General features: G+C 39.7%; 1 protein-coding gene across 1 annotated transcript in view; it reads right to left on the bottom strand.

Annotated features, from left to right (window-relative positions):
• Positions 1 to 721: 721 nt before the first annotated feature.
• KLF7 (KLF transcription factor 7) overlaps positions 722 to 25,944 on the bottom strand; it is a 92,321-nt gene continuing 67,098 nt past the window's right edge. Inside the window, exons 3-4 of the mRNA XM_060782701.2 lie at positions 12,574 to 12,697; positions 722 to 2,623 (exon numbers count right to left, since the gene is read on the bottom strand). Coding sequence (XP_060638684.2) covers positions 2,572 to 2,623; positions 12,574 to 12,697 — 176 coding nt within the window. The 3' untranslated portion in view covers positions 722 to 2,571. The remainder of the gene's footprint in view (positions 2,624 to 12,573; positions 12,698 to 25,944) is intronic.

A 25,944-nucleotide genomic window follows, 5' to 3' on the forward strand; every position in this document is an offset into this window, starting at 1 on the left:
AACTCCTGCAGATGATCGCAAAGAATACCAGAAGCAACAAGGTTTAACAACATTTCGGGTGATGACATTCATGGATATTACCCAAAGATTATTGTCATGACAAGTATGTTTGCACATTATGTAGGATGCCACACGAACTGTATAGATTTTTCACATGTAGGTGTTCTGTCATCTCCCTCAGTTGATATTCCAAAACTGTCACATGATATTCAAATCCCAAAGTAGATGGCTCTTGCAAAACCCACTAGACACTTGGGTAGGACAGAAAATATGCAAAACACACATATAGAGAATTACAAGATTGTCCGCAAACAGTGCTCCAATATTTTCTAAATCATTGTTAATCATAACTCTTTGGAATAAAACATAGATCTCTCCCTTGTTCTTAAATGCAAACGTTCACTGCCCTTGCAGAGATGGTGCATTATTTTGGTCCATTTCTCTTCCCATGGTTAAGGGCCAGGCCTTATATTTGCAGCACAAACGGCCACTGACAGTCACAGTGTGCCTAGAAACTCTGATCCAAAAAGGAAGGAGCTTTGCTTGAAAATCTGGTAGTTTGGTGAAATCAAAGATGGAAAGAAAGACCCAAAGGCCAAGTGCTAAGAATCCCTGTGTTTGTACTTACATTACACAATTTTAGATATCTTGTGTGTGTGTGTATGTATATGTGTGTATATGTATACATTATATATATATTTATATTAAAAGTTTTTTTAAGTTTTTGCATCCTAAACATAAATTAGGAAATTACCGAACAGTCAGCAAGTCAAAAAACAGTCAAAAGGAGGGCAGTGAGCTAGTTTTGTGAGTGGAAGAGCAGCAACCAAGGGAATATTACATGCTGTTTTCACTTCTCAGCTCATCTCGGAGGGATGGTCCCACGTTACTCACTATACACAACCATTCTCAATGACTAGCTCTCCACCTGCATGAGAGAGAGAGTGCGTTTGAAAAGGCAGTCTTTGGAATCAGTGCCAGTTCCAACTAGCTAGAAATAGCCATTATAAAGGTAGAAGGTGTGTGTGTGTGTGTGGTACAGGGGAAACTGATCCAATCTGAAGTACAACTGTCAAATTATCTACAAGATTCAAAAGTGAGCCTGACAAATCCATTGCTTACCAATGGCCAAAGTGGACACATTATTTTTGCTTTGGAAAAAAGGTCGGTGCACATGAAAAAAATTTACCAACCCCTTTCCTGAATGCTTTTAGAATGGGAAAGTTGTACCAGGTTGACAAATGGAGGAGGAAACCCTTGGCAAGGAGGGCCTTTCCTTTAGGGCAGAACAGTTTAGTGTTATTCATTTTTAACTGGACAAGGGTTCTCATTTTTCCACTCATAACCATAATAAGATTTCTACATGTCTGCCCAACCCCCAAATTTATATTTTGCAGGTGCCAGTCGCACGAGGAAGTTACCAAATGGGTTAAAAGGGCTAGCAAGAACAAGCAACCAGAACTCCAAACCATTCAGTATGGGTTGCAACAAGCATGCCTCCCATTGGTGCAGAAGGAAAACCTGAAGTCATGCCTGAGTGATAGAATCCAAGACAGATATCCAGGTGTGTTACAAGAGTTCTGAGGAACACAGAGGAAAAAAGGTTCAAAGCTTCCAAACAAGCTTTTTTTTTCAAGTTTTCATTAGGCAATTAAATAGGAAGTCTGAACTATGGCAGCATGGTGATGCCTCCAAGATATACTGTGGTACTGGTCAGGGACTTCACTGGCCAAGCGCTGTGAAACCACATCAGCAGTCTTCCTAGTCCTCTAGTGCACATGATGTGCAATAACCCAATATCAAAATGTAAGAAAATGAACAAAACAAATATATATCCTTGACAAAGTGTCCATCGGTTCAAGCCAGGAAAGTGGTAGGCGTGTCTCAGGTGTCATTGCACAGTTTACTGCCAATTAAGGCCATTGGTATTTTGTCTCAAACAGATCTTGACAAGTCACTTCTATGAAGAACTGGAGCAGATAAAACTGTCCTTGAGAAGTCTTGATACATCCTTGTACATAATGGTTTCTCAAAAACAAAAACAGAAAGGAACCAAGACATGAATGTTTTGGCTACCAAACTGGGATTTGGTTTTTCTAGGTCATTAATTTCCCCTCCGAAATGTATTTAAAAGGAAAAGTTAGTGCTACAAATAGGCAATTCCAAAACCATGTCCCACTTCCTCAAGTTGCATGGAAAAGCAAGTTATAGATGCTTCTGCTACTGCTGTTCGCCTGCATTAAATCCTCTTCCTTCTGCTTTGATTTCCATTGGCAATAAAAAGGGGAAAAAAATGTAAGGATCCCATTGTGTCGGAAGCAACGGCATGTCTTACCAACCTCTTCTGCCACCCTTTTCCCTCTCACATGTCTTCTGCCTTCCAGACAGGCAATGTACTGAGAACAGGCGTATGTAATTAAGTAGAGTTGGTTGCACGTTTCGTGTACAGAGGTCTTCATGTAATCAAGTTCTCTTCCTCTGAATGGCAGCAAGAGACAGACAATCCTGTTCCATCCATTCTTCCATGATGCTTCAGTCTAACTCGGGGCCATATGCAGTACGTTCGGTGATTTAGATGTGTCTCTTCATATGTAGGGCAAGGTGATCAGATCTTGAAAAACACCTGCAAAAGTAAGGTACAAATGTGAAATCAGGAATAAACACCATTTTTTTCAAACATTATTTCTCATAGAAGACAAGAAAATCAACCATCGATAAAATTCCCTGCTGACCAGTGTGCCTTAAAAAGCCAAAGCATCTGGTATTTGTTGGGAACTCTGGAAGTAACAAAGATTTCCAGAGAAAGAGAGGAGTTAGTCTCTTGTGGCCTAAAAAGGAGGAAGACAGGGGAAGAGAAAAATAAATGTGGAAGCACATGGTTTTTATTTTATTTTCTTGGATATTAACCCACTCAGATGCAAGACTGGGTAATGTTAAGTTCTTAGGAATTTTGTATACAGCTTCAAATAAATTTGACACACCATGCTTCAGAAAAAAGCATGGGTTTTTATGTAGGAAAGGGGGAGAATGGGGGAAAGGGTAGGGAAAGCAACGTTGCATTGAGTATAAATGTCATATGGATGATTTACATTAGTCTAAGAAATACCATCTTCATTTGGCAGGTTAAAAAAAAATTGCTACCCAAAGCCAAGATCATGCAATTTTGCTATAGAAGGCTGGATACAGGAACCAAATGGTTGTCAGGTCAGTGATGTTGGTCCTATCCGGAACCAACAATCCTAGGAAGAATGGCTATTGTTTGGAGAATGGCAATCACAAAAGAAAAAAAAATCACAGACTTAATCACATTTATCAAGAGGCAGTTTCAGGCACTTTATATACTAGTATATTACCTATACTCACTCTTCAAGGGAAAACCTGTGTATGTTTTTACTGACAATGAATATCTATAAGCAAAGCTCAAATATTTCTTTAAAAAAAAAGGAAAATCACTCAAATGTTTCCCATCTTTGTTTACTTCCAACCTCTGTTTAACTGCAACATGGAATCTCCTCTGCAAAGTTCCATGTTGCAATTAAATGCATACATTGTTTATTTAAATAATAATAATAATAATAATAATAATAATAATAATAATATCGAACTGCAAAGACTCTGGCACAAGCCAGTCAAAGTGGTCCCAGTGGTGATTGGCACATTGGGTGCAGTGCCTAAAGACCTTGGCCTGCACTTAAACACAATCAACACTGACAAAATTATCATCTGCCAGCTGCAGAAGACCATCTTACTGGGATCAGCACACATTATTCGCTGATACATCACACAGTCGTAGACACTTGGGAAGTGTCCGATGTGTGATCCACTACAACAGCCAGCAGAATGTCTGATGTGGACTCATCTTGTTGTGTTTCAATAATAATAATAATAATAATAATCATCATCATCATCATCATCATCTGAATGCTATTTTATTCCTCAATGTTATTATATGCATCCAGGCAGCTTATATCTGGGAATATTTTCTAATATATCATTCTTCAACAATGTCACAACTTCAATGTTTAGTCCGCTTCCAACAGTGTCACCTCCACAATAGCCACTCTCATAACATCTTGTTTGAAAAAGTTGTCTCCAAAACTGGCCCATTGTTTTGTGCCAATTTGGTTGCTTACATGTTCAATACATTATTGTATAATTGCAAAGTCAGAGGGTTTTTTCTTGCATTGCTCTGCATTGCTGCAAATCAAAACAAAACAAAATGTTGACTAGCCTCACTGAAATTTGAAGCCGAATCTAGGCAATGAATCATGAAATGGATTTTTAATCTTAGCTTTAGAACAGGTGACATTAGACAGAAGGAGATAATTGTTTTCTTTAAATTAAAAAAAAGTGTCACTGCTAGTACCAAACATTTGCAACTGAAGAAAGTTGCAGTTCAAATCAGGGAAAAGAGTTTCCATTAAGCCTTGAATTCTGACTTCTCCCATTTTAGAAATTAACACACCAGAGCCAATAGGCTTTATTGAGCCAGAAAGTTGGAATCGTGCGTTCTTTTGTGTTCCAAGAAAAGACAGTATATTGCCTTCTTTGGTGGGAGACAACAAAGCCTTATTATAACCAATGTGTTGTAATTCAACAGGCTTGCCATCGCAAGAATTTTCTCCAAGCAGCAGCATACCAAATAAGTCCTGGCACAGTAATCCCTCCAGTCTGCAAGATTTGACAAAGCAACACAGTCTCGCACCGAGCGAGGCCACGGCACAGAGCAATTCTGAGTGGGTGCCAGGGAGATAGGCCCCTCTTGGCATTTTGGGACGGCAGCTTTGGAACAAAATTACTCACAAAACACTGCCTCTTACATCCAGAGGGAAGCAATGGCTTTTCATTCTCATCAAGTTAAAGCCAAATGAAGTAGCACACGGGAAAACCATTTCAGCATTCAGCAAAAAGAAGCAATTGCTCATTTACAGTTAAATTGAGGAGACCAAATATAATGTCAGGAAAAGATGATGTGTGATTACATATGAAAGCTGGGATACCACAGTAGCCAATAGACACTAGATACTGGTGATGAATGGGAACGGATTACTTCCCACCTTAGCTTTGAACTACAGAGGACTGTTACAAGGTTCAGTGAGATGATATATGATGTGCTGTGTGAACCTGAAATGTGCTGTATAACCACCACCATCTCTAAGTACCAAGCTTGGTTCAATTCCATTGTTGTTGGAGTTCAGAATGCTCTTTAATTGTAGGTGAACTATAAATCCCAAAAACTACAACTCTCAAATCACAAAATCAATCCCCCACAATCTCACCTGTCAGCTCGCAACAGCCGTTCCCAATAATGACACAGGACTCCAATCCATAATCAATCAGAAACTTTTACTGCTGGACGTTCAGACACAAAGAAAGCCAGGATTGACTAGCAGCCGCCGGTCAACCCTTATATACCCTCCCCCACATTTGAAATCCCCTTTCCCGCCAGCCAAGAGTCCCGCGCAACATTCCCGCCAAATGCCAACTACTCCCTCCGAGGTCACCAGCTGCACAGTTCTTATCAGCGTTGCATGTCAGGATCCTGGTTTTTAGCGCCAAAACCCAAGGCCTGGAAACCGGCTCCTGACACTCACCAGTATTCAAATTTGTGGCAAATTTGGTCCACTGAATGAAAATATATTCAGCATATCAAATATTTACATTACAATTCCTTTGTTGTTGTTCATTTGTTCAGTTGCTTTTGACTCTTCGTGACCTCATGGACCAGCCCACGCCAGAGCTCCCTGTCGGCCGTCACCACCCCCAGCTCCTTCAAGGTCAGTCCAGTCACTTCAAGGATCCCATCCACCCATCTTGCCCTTGGTTGGCCCCTCTTCCTTTTACCTTCCCTTTTCCCCAGCATAATTGTCTTCTCTAAGCTTTCCTGTCTTCTCATGATGTGGCCAAAGTACTTCATCTTTGCTTCTACTATCCTTCCCTCCAATGAGCAGTCAGGCCTTATTTCCTGAAGTATGGACTGGTTGGTCAGTAGCAAAATAACAGTTATGAAGTAGCAATGAAAATAAATTTATGGTTGGGGGTCACCACAACATGAGGAACTGTATTAAGGGGTCGCTGCATTAGGAAGGTTGAGAACGACTGGAATAGTGGCTCACAACTATCTGTCATCTTCCCATGTACATTTGCCATGATCAGCAGAAATACATTCATTACATTTTAAGATTTGGATTTTGCTTTTCCACTAAAGAACTCATAGTTGTGTTTTACCCCTCAGGAAACCTATGTTTGACTAGGTCTCCCACAAGCAAAGTGTTAAAATCAATGTACTAATTCTTTCTGGACTTCACAGTTCATTTCCCAAAGGAATCAAGACCAAAGAGCAAATTAGTTTCCAAACGACAATAATGGCATTTTAAACATGTGGACCTAGAAGAAGAACCTATTGATTCAGAGGGTCAACTCCAGTTGAGTCTAACTAGAGGATTTAGGTGAAGGTCTAAATGGCCACACAGTATATGCTGTTTCACTCTTCACGACCATATTGGAAACCAATCAATTTAGAGCAGAAAAAACAAGGTTAAATTGCAAGGTATCACAAGTCATATTCCAGGTATAAAATGAAGCAGGGCTTTTTATCAGCAGATTTGTCAAATAGAAAAACATCCTTATCCAGTTAATCACACACTTATTTTCTCTTACAAATGAGAGCTCAAAAGAGATTATCCTGCATGCTCTTGAGAATAGGGAAGGAAGGGGATGAGTAATGAAAGCAAATGTTACAATCAAAGCTGGCACAATTAAATAAAGAAAACCATCATTCTGCCAATTTGAATAAAGTAAGTTTCTGGGTAAGCAGCAAGGCTCTCGTTCCCACAGATAATCTAACGTGAAAAAGAAAAGGACAGGATGCGTTTCATGGGGGGGAAATGTCATTATTCACATAAAGACATTTCTCTGTATTATATCCCTCTGTGCAGGTGGAGATTCACTCATCACATAGATGAGGTCCTACCACGCTGCCACCCCAGTTTACATGCAGAACCCAGCCTACATCATCTGATGGGCAGTGTGGGCTCCATGAGTGAAATGGGGCAGAAGCGTCCCAGGATGCTTATTTTTTCACGTTTGATTAGATTGCTAGTGCTTATTTCATGTCTTTGCTCATTTGGTCTCTGCATTTACACCAAGCACCAGAGTATTTTCAAGAGATTGGACCAAGTGGGTTGTAAAAAAAAACCCTATACAGCCTGCTTGTATGCTTTTATTACATTGTAATGGAATGGTATAGATGGTCCTCCACTCCTAGATAAGATAAAGAGAGAGCACAACCCATGTATCAGACAGGTCCAGGCGCATCCTATGCTGCTGAATGGGAAATTCAATATTGGGGTGTTGTGTGGTTTCTGGGCATGTTCGAGCAGCATTTTCTCCTGGTGTTTCACCTGCATCTGTGGCTGGCTTCTTCTGAGGTTCCTCGGAAATGTCAGGATAAAGATGCTGCTAGAACATGGCCATATATGCCGGAAACTACACAACACCTCAGTGATTCCAACTGTGAAAGCCTTCGACAATACACTGAATTCAATTTTGCTCTAGCTCAAAGATGGCGAATCTGCAGCATGCAAACTGTATGCAGTCCATAAACTCCACTTCTGTGGGCTCTGAAGGCTATTCCGCACGTGCTTCCCCCAGTTCCCCCATTCTCCAGGCAATTAGGGGCTCAAAAATGGCCCCAAACTTGCCAACATGGTTTTTTTCATTACTTTATTCCTCTAGAACAATGGTTCTCAACCTGTGGCTCCCCAGGTGTTTTGGCCTTTAACTTCCAGAAATCCCAGCCAGTTTTCCAACTGTTAGGATTTCTGGGATTTGAGGGCCAAAACATCTGGGGACCCACGGGTTGAGAACCACTGCTCTAGAACCTTACGAACCTTTCCCCCAGACTAAACCCAGCCTCAAATGGTGTTAGGAAGGGGTTTTATATGTGCCAAGAAGAACTGGTATCATCCACTGGAAAGCCAGAGAGAAAAAGGGTCCCTGTCCCCATGGAGCTGCCTCATTAAAAAGTGTTTTAAAAACACAGAGGCACAAATACAGGTAAATGAAACCTCCTCCTTTATGGTCTTGGAAATTAGCCCTGAACCCCTCAGGAAAATGTAGTACATATATGTAGGGTTCCTGGTGGTGCAGCGGGTTAAACCACTGAGCTGCTGAACTTGCTGACCAAAAGGTTGATGGTTCAAATCCGGGGAGCGGGGTGAGTTCACGCTGTTAACCCCAGCTTCTACCAATGTAACAGTTCAGAAATATGCAAATGTGAGTAGATCAATAAGTACTGTTTCTGAGGGAAACAGTACTTATGTGAGTAGATCAATAGGTGCTATTCCTGCAAAAAGTTCGGTTGAATGACCCTTGGGGTCTCTTCCAAATCTAGGATTCTATGGCTTTTTTTGTCCTTTAGAGTTAGGTATCCATCTTGGCTGCTTGCTGCATTTCCAGAAGCAAGCACTGCTACCAAGTCCACCATGGAAGACCTTGGAGGCATCTATGGACAATGCCAGCTCTTCCGTTTAGAAATGGAGATGTGCACCACCTCTTGGAGTCGGACACAACTAGACTTAATGTCAGGGAAAACCTTTACCTTTACAATATGTATGTGTGTGAATCACAAGCAAGACCGCCCAGTTCAGTAGCCTGATTACATGGCACCAAAATACAGAAAAAATCTCTGTGAAGAGCAGCAAACATGCACAAAGACATTTTCCTTTCCAAATGCATGAAAAGTTTTAATTCAAAGAATATCAGCCTTGGGCATTCAGAACTAGATGTTGTTCCTTGAATTCTGTTTTGCGGTATGCTGAATGGCTTGAATAATATTATGACAAACGAACAAAAGGGAAAGGGTTAATTTTAAGCCTAGAACTGCGGAAATCTACCTCTGAAACCTTCCTGGCTAATTCATAAAAGGAGATGACAGGACAAAAGCAACTGGCTTCACTCTAAGAAGGCAATTCCCCGGCTGCTTGCACTGAGTGCAGTTCCACCAACATCAATAGTAGTACAACTCTCCCACTGCCCTCAAAAAGAAGAAGACACGTCTTGCTTTGGTAGACAAAGAAACGTACAGAAGAGGCAAGGCTCCAAAGAATGTCTTTTAGTTGATGTTATCCCTCTTGCTAAACAAACAGAAAGCGTAGGCGAGTGTCCACAGATAAAAGGCGGGGGAAGGCAAGAAAGATCCCTGGCAGAGAACAGAAGGAGAGCAAACTGGTGGGGTGCCTCAGGCAGACAGGATGTGAAAAATGATCAGATTTCTTTCCCATTAAAGGATGTGTCCCTGTTTATGTCCAGTGCATCATCTTCTCCATGCTGCAGCAGTCTAATGGGCTCAGTCGGGAGCTAAATAGATCTTTGATTGTATTATCAGCAATTTCTTATTACAGCAGAGGTCTTCAGGCTGCTTTAAAAAGATGGGCAATTTTCTAAAAGCTAAGAGTTACAGATATAAATAGGGTTTTAAAAGAAGGCACTGCCAGATGTAAGTACATTACTCGATTACTGCCTCAGTAGGATCTCAGCCATAGACTGGGAATGGCCAATGGCTCCAATTAGATGGCTTGCTGATTGGCATGACAATGCTATTGGGGGGTTTCATTACTGGGAAACCTGTTCTTCCTTGCATTTGAACACATCTCTGGAAATACACAGAGAGCCATGCAAGATCATACTAAAATAAATTAATTACAGTTGTCCTTCCATATTTCTGGTTGTGGCTTTTGCAGATTTGATTATTCAAAGATGTGGTTAAAATGGTCTGTTTAGGAATCTGTAGTTCATGCTGGAGGACCTAGAGATTCCTAGAAATAACACCTCTCTAGGAGTCTCTGAGGTGTTGGAGAAAAATTCTGAGAGTACCTTGGATCGCGAGAAGACCCACCCAGTCAGTACTTCAGGAAATAAAGCCCGACTGCTCATTCGAGGAAGGATATTAGAGGCAAAGATGAAGTACTTTGGCCACATCATGAGAAAAAAGTAAAGCTTGGAGAAGACAATGATGCTGTGGAAAATGGAAGGAAAAAGGAAGAGGGGCCAAGCAAGGGCAAGATGGATGGATGGTATCCTTGAAGTGACTGGCTTGACTTTGAAGGAGCTGGGGGTGGTGACGGCTGACAGGGAGCTCTAGCGTGGGCTGGTCCATGAGGTCATGAAGAGTTGGAAGTGACTGAACGAATAAACAGCAACAACAGGAATCTCTGTGTCCTCCAGTGCAATTCTATGGTCAAGATTCAGCAAATGTTGACCATGGAGTCATGCTGCAAGGCCTAGAAATTCCTAATTAGGTGTTATCTTGTAATGTTGTTATTCAACGTTTTTTTTCCCACATTCACGAGAGTCCTCAGCAAATGTGAAAAGCTGGCTGTAGACTTGAAAAATACTGTCAGATTCCTTGAATGCCATCAAACCTGGAAGACTGGACATTTCTAAAAATGACAATTTATAGTAACTTTTGAAAGTAACAAGAAACCGTAACTTGTAACATCAAAAAACTTAGCTTCCTTTTTGCTCATTATTGTTACTTTTGAAACCTATTTTTATTCAGCTCTTTTTGTTTGGGCTTGGATTATAGAGTAAATAGTTTAGGGTGTCTGTGTTACTTACAGCTAGTGATTTCCAAGCTCTGTCTGGAGACTGGGAGAGTGAGAGCCCCTTTTCTAAAAAAAAAAAGTTTGTGCGAAAGAGAGACCCAAAGAATATCTGTTGACCTATGACTATTAATAGTACACATTGCTGTTTGCTTTTACATACATGTGCTAAGAGAAATTTAAATGTGTGTGAGAGAGCACCTTCAACTTATGGTGGTCTCATGAATTTGGTAGGATTTTCCTACACAAGGAATTCTCAGACATTGTTTTGACAGTCACTTCCTCTGAATTACAGCTGACAGAACCTCATGTAGCACACAGCTGGCATTCATTGGCATACTCCCATCCAAGTACTAATCAGGACTGACCCTGCTTAGGCCTCCAAGATCAAACAGTATTTACAAGACAATGATTAGCTGCATTACCTTTTAGGCTAGGAATCATAGGGGTTTGTAACCATGTCATCCCTTCTGCAGATAGCACTCTCAAATTTTTCTATTTTTTATTGTTTAGAAGAAGTGATATAATGTGCAGGTTTTGTGATTTAATTATTAGACAGGGCCATATGACATTTCGACATGGTTTCTGCTCTCCATTGCACTTTTATGTTAGCAGCTTCACTACAGTTTGTATCCAGATTTGTTTTCATTAATATTTTTCATTGTGTACATATTTTTGAAGTTAGTTGGTATTTGTCACCATCCCATGTTTTGAAATATGACTTCTTGTTTATTTTAGCACTGAAGAGGAAGCTTTAAATGGAAACACGCTGACGTTTTATGTCCTCGATAATCTGATTCCTAAAAAGTTGCCTATTTATCAACATTATTTTTGGGATTTGCAAATTTTCAACCATACAAGTAATTTGGGTTGATCCCCCCTTTCTTTCTGTAATATATCCTGGATTTAAAAATAAGCCCACATTCTGGGTGGGAATAAAATGTTGTTGCTGGTCCAGGGAAATTCCCCCAAAGATCAGGCACAGTAGAAATGTTATTGGGGTTGTTTTTTAAAAAACAAAAATAATAAAAAGAGCTAGAATAACAGATATGACAACTACAGGGTTAGTCAAAATGCATAGGCCAATAAGCCATTCAATTGAATGGCTTATTGGCCTATGCATTTTGACTAACCCTGTATAATGAGCTGGGTCTATGCCACCAGGCAGATGGGCTTGGTTAGCATCAAGGCCAAACATCAACAGCTGTCCCATAGCATGAAAGACTCAATTTGTATTAGTGGCCTTGCTTGATACTTTTATGCATTAGCTTAGTGCTTTGAGACTGGAAAGAGATATATGATATGCACCTAAGATGTATAGGAAACATAAATTAATTTTGTGTTTCAACTTGGTTCCCATCTCAAAGACATTTACTTATCTAGAAGAAAATATTCCAAAAGCAGGGGGGGAAATCAAAAACACTTCTGGCCCCTAAGGACTTTGGATAAAGAATATGCAAACCTATACTCTTAAATATGCAAGGAACCATTCAAGGCAGCAATTAGAAACGAAGAGTCTGTACAGACCGTGTTTGGTGATGGCGCTACAATACGCCTTTTGAATTTTCAGGAGCAAGGCTTTATTTGTCCAGTAAGCAGGAAGTCACTTTCCCACCAGACATCCTTCTAAACGTGTTAAATGTTTCTTGAAATGATTGGAGCATATAACTTAGAGCTGAAAGAAAACACTACACCAGGCATAGGCAAACCTTGACCCTCCAGGTTTTTTGCACTTCAACTCTCACAATTCCTAACAGTCAGTAAGCTGGCTGGGATTTCTGGAAGTTGAAGTCCAAAACACCTGGAGGGTCAAAGTTTGCCCAGGCCTGCACTACAGGGTCCTCCCATAACCTCCTCCCTCTCAGATATTTTCCCAAAATAGAAGAGTTCATATAAAGTGAGCATTTTAAAAATGATTTGATTGCACCTCAAGACAGGGTCAAAGTTGAGAGAAAATATTAATCCTTACCTGTCACAATGGTTGCACTTAAAGGGTTTGGCCCCCGTGTGTTTCCTGTAGTGCCGCGTGAGTTCATCACTTCGCGCAAAACGCCACTCACACCCTTCCCATGAACACTTGTAAGGCTTCTCACCTGCAGAAGACAGTAAAGGGGTCATGTCAGTGCTGAGCCAAAAATAAATCAATAGTTAGGGGTGCTGTGATAGTATAGCCATTTCAAATGGTTTGGATCCCACAAATGAGATGAAAAGCTTTCACTTCCCACTCCCAACCTCACCTGACTCTGCCTTTCCCAATGTCCCAGCAACGGGAGTGTGAGAGATGAACACATTCAACAGCAATACAACACATCAAAGGCTACTCAATTGTAGTGCTCGGTTATACTGCATATTGGACAGCACTGCTATGTGTCAGAGGCTACTCAATTATAGTGAACCTCCATGGCTACGCCCTGAGGAATCCTGCTATTGACAGGTAATGGAGAGATATGTTGAATTCTCTCTGTGTATGTCACTTGTCAATTTATGGCAGTCCATGAATTTCTTATGGCTGTCTAATGTAAGCAATACCTAGAGGTGGTTTTGTTAGTGCTTTCTTCGAATATGTAGTCTACAACAGCTGGCATTCATGGATGGTCTCCCCTCCAAGGGTTAAGAATGGCCAAACCTACTTAGCTTCCAAGAACAGATGGGATTCTGGTGCCTTCAGGGCATTTGGGTACCTCTGACCAACCTACAATCCATAGTGGTTTTGTTAGTGCTTCCTTCGAATACGTAGTCTACAACAGCTGGCATTCATGGATGGTCTCCCCTCCAAGGGCTAAGAATGGCGAAGCCTACTTAGCTTCCAAGAACAGATGGGATTCTGGTGCCTTCAGGGCATTTAGGTACCTCTGACCAACCTACAATCCATAGTGGTTTTGTTAGTGCTTCCTTCGAATACGTAGTCTACAACAGCTGGCATTCATGGATGGTCTCCCCTCCAAGGGCTAAGAATGGCGAAGCCTACTTAGCTTCCAAGAACAGATGGGATTCTGGTGCCTTCAGGGCATTTAGGTACCTCTGACCAACCTACAATCCATAGTAGGATGCAGACAAGTAGATAAAGTGTTGCAACTGTGCAGCATAAAATGCCCCAGTAGCAAACTGGAGCAGATGTAGAGCATATTACCACAGAAAACTACTCACAGATGTACAAGGATTGAATGAAAAGTAATGTCTCTACCCTCATTACTTGGGTTTGGATGGGAATATTTTAATAAATCAAATACAGAAGTATTCCTTAGAATGTGCTATTTAACTACCACTATTCACTTTTTGGCATAATCACCAGACAATTGCATACATTTCTGCCATCGATGAACAAGTTTTCTGAAACTGTCACGGAAGAAGTCGACACCCTGTTTCCACAACCAGCATCTCACAGTTTTCTCAACGCCTTCATCAGAAGCATAATGATGTCCCTGCAGATCTTCTTTCATTATTGGGAACAGATGGAAGTCAGACGGTGCTAAATCTGGACTGCATGGAGGATGTCACACGGTGGTGAGATCCAGTCTCTGAAGTTTCAAGTCTGTGTGCTTTCAGTTCAGGCATCAGCATCCTGGGTACCCATCGTGCACAGATCTTCCAATAGCCAAGCAAAGCAATAATGCGACCCACATGTTCTTGTGAAAGGCCGATTATGCTTGAAATTTCTCTCTGAGTAATACAACAATTGTCCTGAATCAATATGTCAAACTTTTGCTTGTGAAACTCGGTGGTTGCTGTCACAGGGCGTCCAACTCTTTGTCACGCAAGTCAGATGTTCCCACCTCAACATCTTTAAACTTACTCGCTCAACGATGCACAGTACTCACATCAAGACAATTACCATAAACAGCTTGCATTCTCTGATGAATCTCCTTTAATTTGATACCTTCTGCTGTCAATAATTCAATAACTGCACGTTGCTTAAGTCGCATTGACCAATCCTCTGCGCAGGGTTCCATACTTTGCACTTTAACAACACAACCGTTCAATGCTAAGACTTCCCACCAAAATGAAACGGTAGAGGAGAGTCTACTGAATAAGCCAGTACCTGCCACATACCAGTACTGCCTTCTGTTGAGGAGGTACAAAGGTGGAAGCATTACTTTTCATTCCACCCTCATACTGTTTCTGATAGTCTGCTCCTCCCTTTTTAAAATCCTTCTAGTGCTTCTGATTGCAGAATTAGTCAAGGTTCAAAAACAGAATTTTCAATCACCATCAAAAGAATAAGTGTACACCCAAGGACAAAGTTTCAGTGATGTTCATAGTTCTTGATCCTTTCCTATGACAATCATATGAAATATTACACAAATGCAATGAATATTTGCATAAATGCAGCATATGTTCTTCATTTACATGATTTATTCATCTTGCAGAGTTGGCATTTTTGTGTGGGGTGGGGACTTACAGCATATTCACACAGCCTGAACATGACATTCCTTTAAAAAAGGATCACTGCAGTGAAATAAATTATTTTAACATTTAAATCATTCCCCCAATTTTTAAAAACAGTAATTTAATAGAATTTCCTTTTCAGCTTCATTCCGATTCCACAAAGCAACTGGCAAATTGCACGGATGGGGCAAGACGTGCACCAACTGACAGCTTGTGTGACTAATTGTGATCATTGGACACTCAGACCAAGTACACAATAGTGGGCTCGTTCAAGGATGAAATATTTCAAAGTGTCATTTAACTAGAGTCATTACTTAATTAAATCTTTCTTCAAATTATTAAAACCAACGTGTCTTCTTCTATCTAATGGCCATGTGGGCATGCTGGCCAATTTGATTAGCGCAAGAGAGGAGGCATTTTAACACTTCGGCCCCCCTTTTTTCTCAATCAACACTTCCCTCTCAGATACCTCTATCCACTTTCTCTCTCCCCCCCAACCCCCCCCCTTCTCGTTCACATCAGCAAAGTGAGGAAGGGGAAAACAGCTGGAGCAGAGGATCTTGAATAAAAAAACTAGTGTGGAGAAGAGCTTTTCAGAAAAATTCTATCCCTGTCATTGCCATTGCTTCAATTAAACTGAAAATGCTCTGCGAAAGTCTTTCTTGCTTCTATGTGATATCTTTCTGGGTTTTCAAAGGAACTCCTAATTGCTTGCTTACATAATGTAATATATAATGGGCTGTAATTCACTATTTATTTATTTATTTATTTACTTACTTACTTACTTACAGTATTTATATTCCACCCTTCTCACCCCAAAGGGGGCTCAAAGCGGATTACAGAACACATATACGGCAAACATTCAAAGCCGTTATACACTGACAAGACAAGCAACTCTGTGTGTGTGTGTGTGTGTGTGTGTATAGGCTTCCCCATCTTCGGCATCTTGGAGGCTGTGCTCGGTTCCGACCACAAGGGGTGCTATCGCTCCATCTTCCCTACCAAAGAGCTTTGTTCGTAAACTTCCTCCTTGATCGAATTTCTGGCATTTTTCCTTATGGGTGCCTTAAATACCTCCTCACTTTGAAGTAGTACCTATTTATCTACTCACATTTGTTTTCGAACTGCTTGGTAGGCAGAAGCTGAGCTAAAGGTCAGGAGCCCACCCCAACCCAGGCTTCGAACTGTCAATCTTTCGATTGGCAAGATTTACTACAGTTGGTGATTAACGTGTTGTGTTAAAGCCTGGCCTCAGTATAATAGTACCCACTAAGATGTCATATCCTCATAAACAGGTGGGTGACTTATACTGGTACGTCTATATATTTTCTTAGATTTGTGATGTAAATTGAGTCTGACATAAATGGGAGGAACTATAAGGAAACACTGGATAATTGCAAGGATGCATTCTGATGGAACCACAAAGTTAACGTTTTTATTCAATTCACTAATATTTTTTAAAAATATTAAAGTATAATACATCAAATTTTATATTTAAGCTGCTAGATTAAAACCCTCACTTTCAGGTGATAACACCTGGCTGATCACTCCTCCACACATAAGCAAACGACGAAACCCCTTACAGTCCCACAAAAAATTAAAGTTTCTAATGTCTTTATCCCCTTCCCTTCTAAGTAGGCAAAGTGATCCCCTTCTCCAAGGCATAAATTCAGCTTCTTCCTTCCCATTATACCTCCTTTTCTAGGCAAGCAAAGAAAATTTCTTCTTTCTAGCAGTACCGAGACTGCAATAGCTTTCCACCTCATACCTTGAGGAAGAGACTTTCATTTATTTATTTCTGCAGAAATATTGTAAAATCAAAAGGCTGAATATGAGGCAGCATTTGTTAAGACTTCCCTGTATTTTCCCTGCTAGTAACAGCTACTATGTATATGGATGAATGAAAATAATTCTGCTAGGAGAACAAAGGAACATGCTTCTTTTTCATCACAGTCAGGATAGATAATAAAAAATATCTGAATATTCAAAGAGCTGGGAATAATTTCCCTGGCTGGCCATCGACTCAATGGCTACATAGGTGAAAAGTCATGGTCTAATTAGAAGTAGGGCTTAGTATAAGGTTTGGAAGGAAGGGGTAGATAAAATATATAGAGGGAGTTACATATTTTACCCTATCTATCTATCTATTAGGGCTGGGCGGTTTCGTTCATTAATTTCATAATTCGTTAATAATTCGTGTTTAAAGTGGCTTACGATCCGATATTAAACCATTCAGGAGCAACTAAAAATCGAAACGAATTTTTAAAATTTATTCCGTAATTGTTTCGCAATTGTTTCAAAATTGTTTCGTTATTATTTTGTTATTATTTCCGTATGTCTGGTGCAAGTTTTATAGTTGTTGTTTGTTTTATCAGTGATAAAAAAAATAAATTATCACACCAACAGTCAACAACAGAGGGAGAGGGAAGCTTCAGAAGTTCCCCCTGTCCCATTTGGAGGGTTTTTTAGCGTATTGCGCAATCGCGTCCGCCATTAACGAATCGATTCGTTATTGTTTCGAAATTGTTTCGTAATTTCCGAAATTTTGTAAATATCGAACTTTTTTAAAGAAAAATTTCGGAATTCTTTTAAAAAACGAAACGCAAAAACCCCCTAAAAACGAATCGAGTTTAGAAACAAATTTTTCCGTGGTTGCCCAGCCCTACTATCTATCTATCTCCATATATATAGTAAAATAGGGTAAATTTATTTATTATTTATTATAAATATACTCATGTATTTGTTATAATACATGTAATACTAGTAAATAATACATGTAATACCCTAAGGCTGAGAATGGCGGTTAACAAATGCACCAAACAAATAAATAAATAAATGAAGTTACTATGATTTTATTAAGATTAATTGCTATTTGAAAATATTAATTTGTTTTAATGTATGATATATTATTGTGTTAATTACAATGCTTTTAGCATTAAAGTGATTTATTGTAAAATTAATTTAATTATTCTACTGTTGTTTGAATTAATTAAAATATAATTTGAAAGGCCACCGAACTTGGGAAGCATCTGAACCAATGGGAACAACAGCACCACAAGCATTTGGATGCTAGTGGTGCTGTTGTTCCCATTGGTTTGGGTGCTTCCTAAGTTCAGTGACATTTCAAATTATATTTGGCTGCTGTTGAGCCATGGTGGCGTAGTGGGTTAAACACTTGTGTTGGCTGAAGTGCTAACCTGAAGGCTGGCGGTTCGAATCTTCGAGACGGGGTGAGCTCCTGTCTGCCAGCTTCAGCAGGGACACGAGATAAGCCTCCCACAGGATGGTAAAACATCCGGGCATCCCCTGGGCAACGTTTCTGCAGATGGCCAATTCTTTCACACCAGAACCAACTTGCAGTTTCTCAAGTTGCTTCAGACACGAAAAAAATGGCAGCTATCCTTTGAAATGCCTGCAAAAACAAGGTTTCCAAAGAAAATGTTTCCTTTTTCTGTTAAGGTAATTGGCCATGTTAAATGGTCACAATGTGCTGTGAAACCAAGTTTCCCTACAAATAAAGTTTTCTATTTGGATTAAAGCAGTTTATAATGTTAGTCAATTACACAATTAGTGTATTTTGTAGTTTGCCATGGAATTGTGGCCGGAAAACATACCAGAATTATCAAGATTTTTTAAAAATAAGTTTTTGAGATACACGACATATGCCATCTCTGAGTCACCATCTGTTCTCCCATGGAAAATCATAATAACTATATCTAAGAAACCAGAGCTGATGCAGTCTATACAATGCAATTTTCTGAATCAGCGCCCCAAATAACGCCAGGCCCCAAAACCAAGACATGAAGATATATTTTTTAGTTTGGCTGTGTATTTTATCCATAGCTAAAATTAAAAAAAAATCAGGGTAGGTGAAGGATAGTAGGTGAAGTATAGTTTTAGGGCAGGCAATAATGTCAATCTAGAAGATGAAAATAGAGGCATTCATTGCAGTTTATGAGAAACAATTCCATTTTCTCCTTCTTTTGCCAGAATCTGCAAATCACTACCCCAGTTAAACTCTTTGAACATTTTTGTCAAAAAGAGACTAATGATCCAAACTTGCTCAGAGGACAAATGTGCCCCAAATGGAAGGGAGCATCAGAAAGATCAACCACTTATCCATTTCCCACAACAACTGCTGTTGAGCTGCGCTGGCGCAGTGGGTTAAACACTTGTGCCGGCTGAACTGCAGATCTGAAGGTCGGCGGTTCAAATCCGCAAGATGGGGTGAGCTCCCATCTGTCAGCTCCAGCTTCCCAGGCAGGGACAAAGTAAAATCAAAACATACACTTCTCATGTCTTTCCCTCAATCTCCTTGTCATGCAGCCAACTTCGTTACAAATGAGTATGGCTCCTTGTCTATATATGTTTTTAAAGGGGGGCTCTTGAAATGAAACATGTAAAATTCTACACTTTTCAACAAAGCAAAAGTATGGCCCCTTCCACACAGCTGAATAAAATATCACATGGTCTGCTTTGAACTGGGGCAGGTATGTAGCTGGGGGGGGGGCTTGAGGGGCCTCAGCCCCCCCCCCCCCCCGAAATTATCATGGTGGTCTGCGAGAAGGCCTTACTGGTACATTATTTAAACTGTTATGTTTATTCATATCAGGATCTGATCATTATGCTCAATTTATCCCATATGCATGGGGATTTTGGGGTAACGATACAAAAGGTTTGCTAGGGTAGACCCTCTTTCACTCAGACTCAGCCCCCCCCCCCCCCCCGAATCAAACTCAGCCCCTCTCAAATCAAAATCCTGGCTACAGGCCTGAACTGGGATATATTGCAGTGTGGACTCAGATAACCCAGTTCAAAGCTGATATTGTGGAATTTTCTGCCTTGATATTCTGGGTTATAGGACTGTTTGGAGGGACCCTAAGGGAACACTGCAGACAGACTCAGGGAAGAATGAGCATAGTCAGAAATAGAAATGCACACCTTCCACTATCAAGAATTGCAAGAACCAGGGAGGGGAAACAGCTTTAAAAACAATATGAGAAATATTATCAATGTCACCATTATCATCACTCAGCATTAACTTCAAATAGATATAGGAATAATCACTTGATTGCAGTTTGCTTTAATTCTAAATGCAGGTTTCTGTGTTGCTGTTGTTTTCTTGTTGTTTTTCTCATTGTTGTTGACGTTATTTTCACAAAAGCAGGGGAGAAATGGGGGTTCTGGTAGCTTTACAGGCCAAATTTGCGGTGACAGCAAGTGTCATTAAAATGAAGATAAGTGAGAAGAAGAAATGGGATGACATCAATCTCTGTTTTGAACTTATAATGAAGCCAACATAAGCATCTCTCATCTGAGCCTGAGGAGGGCAGGAAAAGCTTCTGTGTGGTTCGTCGCTTACTAAACGTTATTGATTACAAACTCGGCCCTGCTGCTTGAAAGATAAAGTGGAAATCTGGCACAAGCAGAAGAGGAGAATGGGCAGAGATATCTCCTATAGTTCAGCAACCAAAACCTTTTATCCCAAGCTCCGACGGGGTTCAAAATGAAAAAGACATGAGAGTGGGCTGAGCGGACTAATTTAAAAAACCAAACAAAGCAACGCAACAAGGAAACCTTATATAAAACTGCAGCAGGCGCAGTAAAGCCAAATATCCATTGATCTACCAGCCCAGCAGTTAGGAGATGAATGCTGAAAAGATTAAAGGATGGAGCCATTTTTTAAAGGTGGAAAACCAAGTAAGAACTTTGAATTTGCCAAGGATAGCAGTTTAGTCAAACTCAAAAAGCACCAATGGTTTGACTATGGGACCCTGATTTTTTTCAGTAACACCTAAATAGACTTGATTAAACTTATTGAAGACTTTACTTCATGTGCTGCATATAGATAATATGGTCTCTGACAAATGACAACAAGCAGCAGGTATCTCTTCTTCAGACTGACAAACCATATCAATACAGTGGGTGCAGATTTACTTTTGCTCCATATTTGCATATCTGTTCAACACAGGAGGAACTTTGTGCCTATGTAAAATAGAATGCCCTCCCTTTTACACAGTAAAATCTTTTGGGTCTCAAAATGTGTCTTCAAAGAAAGCATAATAATAAACAGTAATATGTCGCTCATTCAATGTCTTCCCAGGAAGAATTTCCAAGTCAAAGCAGTTCTGCACAAGACGGCAAGTCATAGAACCTCATCACACTAGAGAATGAATCAACATTAAATCCAGTTTCTGCCTCCTGCAGAAATCTGGGGTTTGTAGTTCAGGGAAGACCCCTTAACAGCCTCACTAAACTACAAACCCCAGAATTCTGCAGGAGGCAGGAACCGAATTTAAAGGGGATTCATGCCCTACTGTGATGAAGTAGTTAGCTGCAAATTGCTACTTCTGAAGCATCTGGATCATGTATTTTGTCATCCTTATAGAAAGACTACCCAGGAGAAAGTCATATAAATTTAGTTAATTATCACTTCCTTTTTGTTGTTGTTCCACATCAATTGCTTCCCACATAAACTTCTGCTTTGGTTTTGATTTCATACTCAAAGCTATACAGGAATGAAGACACTGAAATGGAACCAGGGCAAATAGTTGGAAATACCAGAAATTTAGGCCCTGGAGAAAGTACCTGGAACAAGAACCACATAAGTCCTACTGAAAGAAGAGAAAACTTTCATTTGTTGTTGTTCATTCATTCAGTTGTTTCTGGCTCTTCATGACCTGATGGACCAGCCCACGCCAGAGCTCCCTGTCGGCCATCACCACCCCCAGCTCCTTCAAAGTCAAGCCAGTTACTTCAAGGATGCCATCAATCCATCTTGTCCTTGGTCGGCCCCTCTTCCTTTTTCCTTCTAGGATTCCCCAGGATGCATTCATGGAAGTTAAAAGATGAATCATTGTGCTATAACCGTAGTGTGAATAGGCCCTGCTTGGTAAGAGATTGGATATGTGCATGGTTATTTACACTGAAAAAAAGGACTAAAAGATTTCCTTTCTAATGTTATTACTAATTCTAAACTGATTTTATTGTAAGCTGCACTGAGATCCTATGATACAAGGTCTGATATAATACATGGTCTCATTTAGAACAGCTCCACAGTTGAAGAGTATGTCTTTATCTGTGTTCAAATACGCATGGGCAGGAATATAAAGGCGCAACAATATAATGTATATTTTACAGGTTTTATGGCAGGAAATACCAGTTTAACATCCATTTATCCATGAAAATCACGCCTGGTGTATACAATGTGCACAACAAATATATAAGCATAATTCCTTAAACAAATTTCAGACTATAGGAGAAAAATGGATTACGTTGGTATTGAGCCACAGTAGCACAGCGGGATTAAACTGCTAGCTGTAGAAAAACTGCTGATCGGAAGCTGCGAGTTGGGGTGAGCTCCTGACTGTCAGCTCTAGTTTCTGCCAATCCAGCAGTTTGAAAGCATGTAATGTGAGTAAATGAATAGGTACTGCCTCAGTGGGAAGATAAAAAGGCACGCCATGCAGATATGCCGGCCACACAATTGGAGATGTCTATGGACAACAGGCTCTTCAGCATGGAAAAATGGAACAAAAGCACCTCCCTATAGCCAGAGTTGAGCATTGCCTCCAGACGCCAGAGATGGAAAAAGGGGAAGGCCTTTACCTTTGTTTGTGTAGTATGTCCATGTGCAATAGGCATTGAATGTTAGCCTTATATGTGTATTGTAATGTGCTCTGAGCAGAATATAAATAAAATGTATTATTATTATTATTATTATTTGTAACAAATCTCCATAATGTCTAATTTAACAGTCAAGATCTATTCTAGCAAACAAAATATATTAAGGCTCTATGGTTTAAATGATAAATATCTACTGCTTTGGCAGTAGGACGTGTTATTTGAAGCAGATATTGCTAAACCCTATCTAGAGTGTATTCTTATCATAGCCTCAGCTATACCTTAAATAAATATGATAGTTGAGCTCCAGGGTCATTCCAGAATGGCTTTGCAAAGCACAGAGACTAGCTTTCCTTTCAGATTCTCTTCTTTTGTAATACAAGCTGCTTGCTGCCAAATGTCAGACAGAGTCTCTTTATGTTTCCAGGCATTGTAGCCTTGCTTACAGTAGGCAATGCAAAGCAAAAATACGGAGGCAAAGGAAAGGATGACCTTTAAAAGCCAAGTCTAAAGGAATCCTTGACCTGCCGACCTCCACAAAGATTAAGCTGCTCCACTCTTCCTCCTGACTCCAAACATTACAGTATTAAAAAATAAGGAAAGATACCCAAGATCATCTTAGAACATGGGGGACAGAAGGGAGAGAGAATGCGTTCAGTTTTGCTTCACTTTTCCTGATACAGTTGTAAATCGTTTTGGGGAATTGTTCAAAAAAGAATCACTACAGAAACAACAACAACTTGGCTATCTCATTGCATTGGATAGACCACATCGGCTCTAGTTTCTTAGATATTGTTATCATGATTTTCTATTGGGAAGCAGATGACAACTGACATATGGCATATATTCTGTATCTCAAAAACTAGAGGTGAAAAAAAATGGTGTAATTTTTGGAATCTGCATGTCAAATATTCCCAGAATCAATGCTAACATTTGAGGCACCAAAATGTCTGTTGAGCAGTGTTATGGGTGTACATGAAAAGGAGGATGAAAGAACATCTGTGTTTATTTTCTTCAAACAGGGTCTTGACCACACATATGGGGCCAAATCTAATGTTAGATCCAATTGCAACAGACTCAAGGAAAAGAATGAGACATACACCGTATTACTTCAATTCTAAGACAATTTTAATCCAGACAAACTTCTTGAAAAACAAATTATGTCTTAGAATCACGGGTGCATGTATGTGTGTATGTGTGTATATGTATGTGAAAACCAATTGCCAAGCGTAAATAGATGTGGATATCATTTCTTTTCTGAAATAAATATAAGTTGCAGGTCTTTCAGGCTATATGGTTGTGGGTGTGTGTGTGTGTGTATCTATGTTGGTGGTACTGAATGAGCATGCAATTTGCATCTTAGAATCGAAAAAAATCAGTAAGTAGTGTCTACCACTCACTTCAATAGGTCTGCTCTAGCTGGGACTGAGCTGAATAAAGTTTGTATGTAATATTCAACCATACTCAACCAAGTGCTTTCATAAAAAGACCTAAGTACATGTTTACAATAGAGACTGAATGAATTAAAATTTGGTTAATAGCAGGAGTGGGAACTACTTTCATGTGATATCCACATACAAAGACCTAGCTATTTAGAATGCTTGTTTATAATGGTTTTAAGTGGTTTGTTAGCTATAAAAAAAACCCTGATGATGTAGGTTCACCATTATTCCCATTCCGTAATTGATATCTGTTCAGTTCTTCTCAGGCAACCTTCCCCAGCCTCTTCTGTTTAATGTTTTGTCTGTATATAATATGCTGCTTGATTACTGAAGTGTATATGTGTTCTTTGGTATGCAGATTTTCCTAATTCTATGTTCTTGAGGTTGTGGGAGGGGCTGCAGACCATGTGACCAGACCGGGGACTGTTCAGAACTCATTTAAAAGATGACATTTGAGGAATGATAGTTGGAAGAGACTGATAAAGACTGAAAGTTAAAGACCCAAACTGAAATGTTTTAAAGTTTAACAAGAAGTGTGCCTGCATGTTTAAATGCATGAAGTTGTGAGTAAAACATGTTATTTTAAAGAAGTCTACTTGAATTTTTGTCTATTGAGAGCATGAAAAAGAAACAAGATATTTAAGGGAGAGTAGAAGTTTTTTGAACACTTAACAACCCTTCTGAAGATTTGCTAAATACGTATATATATTATGCATTGGCATATTCTCTGTTCATAATAGTTCAGTCACCTGGAAATCAGTCTAGGAGCTGAAAACCAATTGCCAAGTGTAAATACATGTGGATATCATTTCTTTTCTGAAATAAATATTATAAGTTGTTGTAGGTCTTTCAGGCTATATAGCCATGTTCTAGAAGCATTCTCTCCTGACGTTTCACCTGCATCTATGGCAAGCATCCTGAGGTTGTGAGGTCACAACCTCTGGGGATGCTTGCCATAGATGCAGGCAAAACGTCAGGAGAGAATGCTTCTAGAACATGGCCATATAGCCCGAAAAACCTACAACAGCCCAGTGATTCCTTCCATGAAAGCCTTCGACAATAAATATTATGATTTTCCCAATTGGTCATAATCCAATATGTTATGATCCTAACAGGTCATAAACCTCCATTTTGTTATGTAACCAGTGACTATCCAATGGTTCTAACTCTCCCAGTCAAACTTGACACGAAAACAGAGTGAGGGCATAGGTTTCCAAAGTCCATGGGCCATTGAAGACTTCCATACTCAATGATGAAGGATCTTTAGGCTCCGTATCTGGCATTTCCAGTTCATCTCAGGACTACAGGGAAAGATCTCTAATTGAGGCCTTGGAAATCCATCTCTTGTCAGATATCGGATAGACTAATAGTCTGAATTCTTAATAGGCAACCTTGTACATTACAATCAAGATTATTGGGTATTTTTTGTCAAAATAATAGCAGAAATGAAAGGTAGAATGAACCTTCCCTTCCAGAATGTAACAAAATGGAAGCTATTTAAATTAAAACACTTGAATCCATTTTATGCCACTCATTTCTTCTAATTGATATACCTTAATATATGGTGTATCTAATATTTGTCCTATTACATTGCAAAAGATGAATGTAATTTCGATTGATACTTTTATTCAGCTGAAAATCTTTCAAATACAATATTTACCATATAGTTCCAAAGCTGTACTTTTTAAAACCTTAGTACGGTATATGGAGTTGTATTTTAAAATTACAACACTGAAGCTATTGAAGGGGCTACCAATGGTAATAAATGCATGCTTTAAAGGTACCAGGAGTTAATGATTTGCAATCTAATCACCTCCTCTAACATTCTGATACAAAATAGTCAGGGAATTTAATTCAGTCCTAAATGGCTTAGGTAAAAATAGTATTCT

The sequence above is a fragment of the Anolis sagrei genome, chromosome 1, assembly GCF_037176765.1.
Source record: "Anolis sagrei isolate rAnoSag1 chromosome 1, rAnoSag1.mat, whole genome shotgun sequence".
In the NCBI taxonomy this organism is placed as follows: Eukaryota; Metazoa; Chordata; class Lepidosauria; order Squamata; family Dactyloidae; genus Anolis; species Anolis sagrei.